The sequence below is a fragment of the Etheostoma spectabile genome, chromosome 16 (genome assembly GCF_008692095.1).
Source record: "Etheostoma spectabile isolate EspeVRDwgs_2016 chromosome 16, UIUC_Espe_1.0, whole genome shotgun sequence".
NCBI classification, from domain to species: domain Eukaryota; kingdom Metazoa; phylum Chordata; class Actinopteri; order Perciformes; family Percidae; genus Etheostoma; species Etheostoma spectabile.
The window spans coordinates 6,664,995-6,674,215 of record NC_045748.1 but is presented as its reverse complement, the minus strand read 5'-3'; the positions used below and the strand labels follow the sequence as shown (position 1 = coordinate 6,674,215).

Below are 9,221 nucleotides of genomic sequence, written 5' to 3'. Positions count from 1 at the left end.
TTCATCGCTTTTTTCGATGTAATATGCTACAACTTTTTTATCATTATTTTCGACATACTATACTGTGACTTTTTTGACATACTATACCATGACTTTTTCATCACTTTTTTTTAACATACTATACTATGACTTTTTGATGCCTTTTGTAGACAAAATATTCTATGACATTTTTAACACTTTTTTTGACGTACTGTAATATTGCTTTTTTTGACATGCTCTTATTTCCACATTCTGTACAATGACTTTTTCATCACTTTTTTCAACATACTATACCATGACTTTTTTATCACTTTTTTGACATACTGTACAATGACTATTGTAACATACTATACTGTCATTGTTTCATCACTTTTTCGACATACTGTACTATGACTGTTTCATTGCTTTTTTGACATTCCATACTATGGCTTTTTTTTTAAATACTATGACTTTTTGATTCTTAACATATTATAGTATGACATATTTCAACGGCTTTTTTGAAATATGCTTTATTATGATCTTCTTGTCATTATGTTTGACCTACTATACTATGACTTTTTTCGACATACTATACTATGACTTTTTTATAATTTTTTTCAACATGCTAAGCTATGACTGTTTCATCACTTTTTTCGACATACTATACTATGACTTATTTCGACATAATATGGTATAACTTTTTTTATCAATTTTTTCGACACGCTATACTACGACATATTTAACACTTTTTTGACATACTGTAATATTGCTTTTTCTACATACTATACTATGGCTTTATTTGAAATATACCAATTTTTTCTTCTTTTTTATCACTTTTTTGACATGCTATACTTATTTTGACAACCCATACAATTTTGTTTTTATCACTTTTTTTGACCTACTATTTTATCATTTGATGACTTTTTCAACATACTAAATGACAGCTTTTTCTTACTATTCTATGACTTTTTATCACGTCTTTGACATACTATACTATGACTTTTCAGTCATGTACTATGGCTTTTTTGACATACTATGAGCATCAGTGTCTTTAATGCACTATACTATGTTTTTTATTGATATACTCTACTATGACTTTTTTATCACTTTTTTAAAACATTATTATGACTTTTTTATTACTTTTTTAAACATACTATACTATCACCTTTTTGATAATACATACTATGGCTTTTTTTTACATTCTATACAAGGAATTTTTAATCACTTCTTTCAACGTACTATACAATGGCTTTTTTTTTACATACTATACTATGACTTTCATAAATTTTTCGACATACTATACTAAGACTTTTTTAATCCCTTTTTTGAAAATAACATACTATGAGTTTTTTCAACAACTATACTATGAGTTTTGTTGACTATGATTTTTTTGTTAACAGTTCCTCATGACTTTTTGTGATTTTTTTTGGGACAAAATATACAGTGACTTTTTTTGACAACTAAGTATTGCTTTTACAGTGATGTTGTCAATAAAAAGTATATCACACAAAAAACGCAAAAGTGGAAGTGGTCTAGATTTTTTTTTTTGCATGCTTGCTCCCTGAAGCTTTAGAAATGTCCCTAGACATGACTTCTCTCTCTCGCTGTCTCATAAAACATTTAGAGCACAGAAGTTTCTGCCTTCTGCTGCGGAAGCCATGCCAGACCATGATTGGAATCCCACACTGGCTGTCTTCATGGCTTTAACATGCTCATTGTTCTTGTGCTCTTTTTCTCCCCTAAATGTTTTTGTTGTGTAATGCTTGTTAATGCTTGCTCAAAAGAATACAGTCTTTAAAGACATCCCTTGTGTGTTTATGACATTTAATTTCCAAACTCATATAGCATTTCCAGGACATTTTAACGTCACATATTGCATCCATGTATTGGATGCATTGACATGAATCTTTGTACAGGCATTTTGGTCCGTACAGGATGAATCCTAATGACATTTGTGATCTCTTGAGTTTTCCTCTAGCTCCAACAGCAGATCAACTTATTCACACATTCAATGGAATGTCTCAACATCTACAAGATGGAGTTTCACAGTTCACAGAAAATGAGCAACTTGTTTCTCTATTGCCACCATAACGGATGATATGTGGTTTTGAGTCAAGTACATTTGAATACATTGCCATGAAGTTTGGCACAGACATTCACAGTCCCCACAGGAGGAATTTTAAGAACACTGGAGATTGTAGTATTTACAGGTCAAATTTTCAATTGTGATCAAAACTTTGTTTTTTGACAAAACTAATGGCATTCATGTATTCCTCAGCTGTAGCTTGTGTTTAATGGTCAATATCGAATATTAGCATGCTTACACCCTAATCTAAGATGGAAAACACAGTAAACATTACACCTGCATGTTAGTATTGTTGTTGTGATGCATTTTGCCCAAAGCACCGCTGTGCCCCATTACAGTCTCACAATGAGGCTGTTTACTTCAGATGTGTCAGAAGTTAAACCATGTACAATTCTGTCATTTTTTTGACTCAGATACTGATTCTGACACAATATGATATGATATGATATGATGCTGCAGTGTCTCTAAAACGATTTATTGTTTCAGTTTGGTGTTGAATAAAAGCAAATATTTTATGCATTACATTCTGGTCATTTAAATATTATAAGCAATTCCATCTGTTGGCTGTAGATGAGTGGAAAACTTTTTGAAGCTTTTCAACAAAAACTTTGATGCCTCAATATGATACCATAACAGTATTATTTAAGGTGCGTTCTAGTACAGACAAACATGCATACTGAACTACCATATGTGTCAAATCATGAGCCCACAGTGAATCAGACAAAACATTAAGTTACCCCCACATACAGTACAAGCCCAGTTGAAATACATGACACATTGTACACAACTATACACTTTAAACATGAACTGCTGGAGTGGCCTGTCAGTCAGTTGCTGGTCCACATATAATAACTACAATCCTTCAAAGCTTTAGTAGTGTTATCCTCCATCAATGATGAGAATATTTCAGTGGGTCAAAGTTCACCAACAGGAGTAGGGGAAGAGTGGGTACTGGCTCCAATCTGTGGCATGGCTGTGGTGGTGAGGATGAGGTGGAGGGTGAACGAGGTTGTGCGCTCCATCTACGTCATTAGAAGGCAGTGGATATCTGGAATACTCTTGAGCTCTATAGAAATGTAAGAGTGACGTGGAGGTTAAATTTTGTGGATCATCAGTTTGAATTTTATCTTTTCTGTACTGTCCAAGAGTCATTGGATTTGACCTCATCCTGGGTATGTTAAATCATACCTGTAGGGCTGATGTGGCACAGATGCAGGCACCATCTGTTCTTCACAACTGTAGTCATACTCGTGCAGCTCCAATGGCTCAGCGTGTAGACTCTCAGAAGGGTCCAGCTCCACGGCTGAGAGGTTACCCCGCTTGAATGGCTGCTGTGTGGAAGCATGATCTTTCCCTGCTTCCACTGACTGAGAGAGGGAGGGCATCCTCTGCAGGTCTAAAAGGGAAATACAATGTGTAATAGGTCTGGCACATTGACCCAAAGTTTGCATACAACCTGGGAATTTAACTGTGTTGTAGTATGATTTCATACAAGCTGTATCAGTAAAAACTTAAAAACAACTTAATAATTACAAACTTACCTTGATGACTGATGCAAAGAGATTTTCTATCCAGTGCAGTTCTTTTTGCAGGAGGACTTCTATTTGAATGACACCTATAGAAAAAATTAGACCATTTAATTTTTATTACACTTTTCTGCCAAATCTGGTTTAAATTTTTTTTTTAATGTCATATTATAGTATGTCAAAAAGACATAGTATACTATGATGAAAAAAATAATAACACAATGTTGTAAGAAACATCTGAAAGAAGTCATAGTTGGTCAAAAAAAGTCATTGTAAACTATGTCTAAAAAAAGTCTGAAAAAACCTGTATAGTACTTGGACAAAATCCATAGTAAACTATGACAACAAAATTCATAGTATATTGTTTTTTAAAAAGGGATAAAAAGTCTTAGTATAGTACATCGGAAAAAAATAGTATTTATTTTTATTCACAGTATTCTTACCTTTTGCTGTGGGAATGGGTTCCTCCCTCTCTGAATCCCTTGGCAAAGGGGTTATGGTCGATCTTCAATTTGGTGATCTTAAAAAGCAAAAAGAAATTGTTTTCAAACTGTTGATATTGCAGTTCTCATCAAGCCCATCACATTTGTGTTGGATTAATGTTTGGTAAAACTGCTGTAGAGTTTTATTACCTTTGGGTTTTGGTAAGCGGTCACTGCCGTGAACGTTGTCTCTGGGAAGGAGAAGGTCTGAAATGGGCCCCAGCGGACAGTGTAAGGACTGTCTGCCTGGGTGATGTGAAACCTGGGGTAGTAGCGATGCATGGAGTGCAGGATGATCTGATGGGTAAGAAGAGCAAAACTGAGTTCAGTAAAAAAACAAACATATAGAAAAACATAGCATTATATTTGAATCATCATTTAACTCTATATGTAAGATTATGTCTCACATGGCCATGCTGGTCCAAGGTGTTGTTGGTGAGCTTCATCTTAAGAAAAGACAATGACTGCTTCATCCAGTGACATCCTGGGGCCGGGGAGTCTGGGTGCACGTATATCCGACAAGGCGGCTGAGGCTCTGACTTACCTGCCACCTCCCACTGCTCCGTTTTCCACTACAGAGAAATGGGGGGATGCAAGGTTAACAAAAGTGTAAGAGACCTGAGGACATGTCTGGTTCATTAGAAGTCTTCATGAAGCATGAAATACCTCCTTTTTTCATCTCATAATGACGGAGGCAATGCAAGAGAGCAGTGGTGCATAACAAATTGTTGTTTGCAGAATTGATTAGGCTACAGGGTTATTATTCACATTGTTACAATATACAGAGGGGTTCTATCTTTCTGATCATGTAAATGATCATAGAATAAAGTAAAATAGTAAAAAAAAAAAACAATTCAAAAAAATTCACCACCACCCAAACTCTCTCAATGTACTGTATCAATTAAAGTACTTTCCCTTCATTGTGTGTTTCTTTTTTTTACCAAGCCTGTGCTAAAAGCAATAGCTGTGACCAAATGGGCCACAGCAGTAGGTGTAAGAGCCATTGAATGTATGGATGGCTGACTGCTCCTCATTCACTCATTCTGAATAAGGAGGGATGCTAATTGATTGGGCCTCCAGCCGAGAGTGCACAAACAGGAAGCAATGAAAGGCTTTGATATGCAGCGGGGAACAGCCTAGAGTGGGCAGTCCAGTGCCTGGCTGCATTTTAGATGCTGCAATCTGCTGGATTCAATCCCCAAATGTTGTCAACAACAGTGCATACAGTATTCAGTGTGTGTTGAATTATGAATTTACCTTGTATTTGAAGCTGTCTGCAGGCACCATATCCATCATAATCACGTAATAGGCAAAAGGTTGGAGCCCGGACAGACTGATGCTGCAGTGTGGAAACATTCTCCTGAAACAAATACACAAATTCACAATGAGTCATTGAAGGGTTGTTACGTGTTTTTACAACATTTCGTAAAATATGTGAAGTTACAGTCTGCAACGTTAGCATAAGCAAATTCTTGTAGGTTTTGGTCTACGTGACTACTGAAACAAAGCAGTGGCCAGCGCTGTTACCTTCCATGCTTTGTTATAATCATCTCTGTCCCCATGCTGTGAAAGGACTTCCAGAGATCAGCGTTCTCTAAGGTCATCCTGATGCAGCCCTGCTGGTATGAGTCAGCTGCTGGGGACCGGGGCATGCTCAGATGCGATTTGGAATCTGTGGAGAAAATACACACGAAACAGTTTGTCAAAATCAGACATGGATATCAAGACTGGTTTACAGCAGTAAGGGGTTTAAACTTAAAATAGGAACAATCTCACAAAGTATGCAGAACTTGCTACAACATATCACAGGTCAGGATAGTTTTGCACACGCTATTTCAATTCTTAATTCAAATTAGTTACACATTATTGAAGAAGTGTTTTTTGTGGTTGAAAGTAAAGTACACAAAATCAAACACCTATTTTATACTGCATGGCATCTGGGACAATTTAATTTCAAACCAAAGCAAACAAATCATTAGAGCACAGTTTAACATTGCACTTGCATGTTTATACATAATAGTTAATCTGACGAGCTCAAACTTACCAGAGATGTGTTGCATGGTACTGTATCCTGTTATCAACACCTACGCAGAAGTCTTAAGACAATGTGCTGCATTCAGATGATCTAACACTGAAGTCAAATACACCAGGGGTCCCTACCCATGAAAAGTCTGAGCATTGAACTTGATTGGTCACCAAAGAAAGGGTGGGGTCTGAACAGCCAAGGGGTGTGTAGTTGGAGCAGACTGAGGGGGCAGGTAAGAATATTACCTGATGTTGTTCAGTTGCCATTTAATGGGACTTTGTAGATTTCATTATAAAACTATCTTTATGGAGATGTCAAAGATAACCCCTTAAATTGGAACATAGACTGCAATATTGCCATGGTTGTTGTATGTTATATCTTGAACAGACTTCTAGGGACTTAAAAACACATTTTTTTTTGTTGCTTCCTACTGCCAAAGACATACTTATCTACCTAGGACTCGGTATGGTAATGGTAGAATAGATAAATTGAACATCTTTATTATCATTGTGCAAGTATGTGTGATGTATAAAATGTTCTCTCTCTCTTTCAGTCCAAGTTGAAGGACAGTGTGCTGAATTTCAAAGTGCCAGGGGGGATGGAAGAGCAGACAAACAGGTCCCGTCCTGGCAGCTCTGGTTGTGTATTGAGAACCAATCAGGAGATTACAGAGGCGATTGGAGTTGCGACTATGCTGGTAATCCTATGAGGCAATTTGGCCCTACCCCCCTCCTCGGCCTCTCCACCCCATATTACCTCCTGTACCCTGGGAGGAGAGTGGGCCTTATGATGGAGCCAGCAGTTAGCAGCCCGTTAACATGAAAGACTGATGGGAGGAAGGGAAGACTAACAGCTTGGTACTTTAGAATACAATGTTCATAGGGTACAGCCCCTGAATTGATCCTACATGAATTTCATCCTGGATAATTCCTTCCACAGAATTTAATTTAAAATTCAAGTGGAGGTCTCAAAGTTTCCAAAGAGACCAAATATGTCAGGCGGATTTTTGGGGAAATGTGTTTATGAAGTATTCACTAAACATCCTAAACATTTCCAATTCGCGGAATGGTTCAGCCATCTAAAACATGGAATCTTAAGGGTTTGAATGTTTTCATCAGTGTAAACATCATGCAGCTTCAATGAAGAATTAGAACGAGCTCATACAGAACATACTGTCAGACAGAGTGGAATTATGCAACCGTTGCTTAAAGAAAAGAAGGAACAAAAACTAGATGAGGGGTTGGTTAAAACTCTACCATTCTCAAGACAAATTAAAGTATCTACAAAAATAGTTCCAATTGGTTACCTGCTTCAAAAAATGAAGAATGTAGTATAAAGGTTAAGTTAACTAAAATCAAACATTCCAGCTGAATTGTTCTGAGCACTCAAACAGATTTGTTTGACCTTTATGTCTCATCGCCCTTTAAGAACTCAGGGAGCTCAGATTTGGGAAGAGATCCAGATCAGCCGTGACTTGTTTTTGCCATTCACTGCACCCTTTGTCAAGAAAAACTAAAATAAACTGGACATCAGGCATCAGAAGGACCAGGAAACTGGGAAAAAGTGAATCATGTGCAATATTTTTCTTATTAGTTTTTAGTTTGTTTTACTCACCGTTTTTCTATTTATAACCCAATGTGATGCCTCCTTTTGAATTTTTGGTTCAGATTAGATGGTGTGAGGGTATATTGTATATTGGTAAAGTTGTGGCTTAGGATGTGTTATCATGTTATTTACCAGATCCACCTCTCCTGATTTTACAGCACATTTAGAAAGAGTGGCTCGCTGCCTTTGTGAGGCTTTCCTGCACTACCTGCAGACATGTTGAAACATTTCTCCTCTGCTTAAATCAACTTGAGGCTTGAAGATGGAATTCAGTCTGTTCCGGCCCGCGGCATGTGTCACATCTGTAACTATTTGTGTAGAAATAGACATCACTAACATCTGCTTCTGCTAATGGTATTTCAGCATGATTGGGCAGTGCTGAAATGGGAATGCAAATGAAGTATTGTCAACATTTTGCATTGGACTTTAGATCATTTGCATCACAGTTTTATTTGGTGATTTGCAATGTTTAAAATAGTAAAGCTCACCAGAAATCATGTGGGAGTTAGGTGACCTAGAGTTAGGTGAGTAACATCTCTCCTGCGTTACATTCGTTTAGTGTCTCATTGCTGTAATGCAACAGTGCTGCTGCAGTTAAAATAACTCATGGCACAGGAAATGTTGTGGTTTCAACAGTTTTGAAAAGTTAATCGGTGCTGCAGCTGGAAGATGCAGTGCATGACCAGTGCATGTGACAGCTCGAAGATGAGGCTCTGTGATGTGTACACCGCTTCAGATAAAGTGGTATGGTGAGTGGCTGAGTTGTGTGGAATAAATAATCTGAGGTACTCCCCAAGCAAGTCATTTTAAATCCAGGGAGAAGCAGATGTGTGTTTGTGTGAGGAGGGTGGAAACAATCTCCTACAGCATCTCACAAACAACACCCACAACTGCAGTGGCAGCCAAAGATACAGAACTGATAACTGATCTATGCAAAGATAAGAGAGAATCGTGAAGCTGCATTGACATTAAAGTTGTTCCAATGCTGTTATGTAATAAGGATCACAAAAATAGATCTAGAATGTAGGCCAATATATACTTGCTTTTACTTTAGTTTTACGACACAATCAACACACAGCTATGGTGTATTAATATTTACCATTGCCCCACAACTATAGAGAAGAGGAGACATTTTTAGAGACCACAACAAAATTTCACCAAAGCTCTTATTTTCCAATACTGCCACCTACTGGATGTTTTCTTTAAAAACTCCAATTGCAGTGAACTAATGATCCATCACAACAAAGTCTGATATATAATATATATATATATATATATATATATATATATATATATATATATATATATATATATTATATATATATATATATTTATATACATATATATACATATATACATATAAACAGATATATATACATATGAACATATATATATGTATATACATATATATATATAATGAGTCATGAGGGAAAAAATGATGATTCACAACAATTGAAGAACAACATTTCAGCCAATACACATTTAATCATGTACAATATAAACATATTCAAACAAATTACAGAGCGATTTTAAAAATG

The 9,221-nt window shown here is 36.5% G+C and overlaps 1 protein-coding gene across 1 annotated transcript; it reads right to left on the bottom strand.

Moving 5' to 3' along the window:
* Positions 1-2,905: 2,905 nt before the first annotated feature.
* On the bottom strand, positions 2,906-6,223 carry LOC116704328 (T-box-containing protein TBX6L). The gene is made up of 9 exons (XM_032539711.1): positions 6,097-6,223; positions 5,580-5,724; positions 5,310-5,412; positions 4,460-4,624; positions 4,203-4,349; positions 4,014-4,090; positions 3,586-3,659; positions 3,233-3,440; positions 2,906-3,110 (listed from the first exon to the last, which is right to left on the bottom strand). The coding sequence occupies exons 1-9, from the start codon at positions 6,110-6,112 to the stop codon at positions 2,966-2,968; spliced, it is 1,080 nt and encodes a 359-aa protein (XP_032395602.1). The 5' UTR covers positions 6,113-6,223; the 3' UTR covers positions 2,906-2,965.
* Positions 6,224-9,221: the final 2,998 nt, after the last annotated feature.

Bases quoted from the DNA above. Each gene is read 5' to 3' on its own strand.
- LOC116704328 (XM_032539711.1), bottom strand. The intron at 4,625-5,309 runs GTAAATTCATAA...ATTTCTCTGTAG, and splicing joins CAGACAGCTTCAAATACAAG to TGGAAAACGGAGCAGTGGGA. The intron at 4,350-4,459 runs GTGAGACATAAT...CTTACCCATCAG, and splicing joins CCTTGGACCAGCATGGCCAT to ATCATCCTGCACTCCATGCA.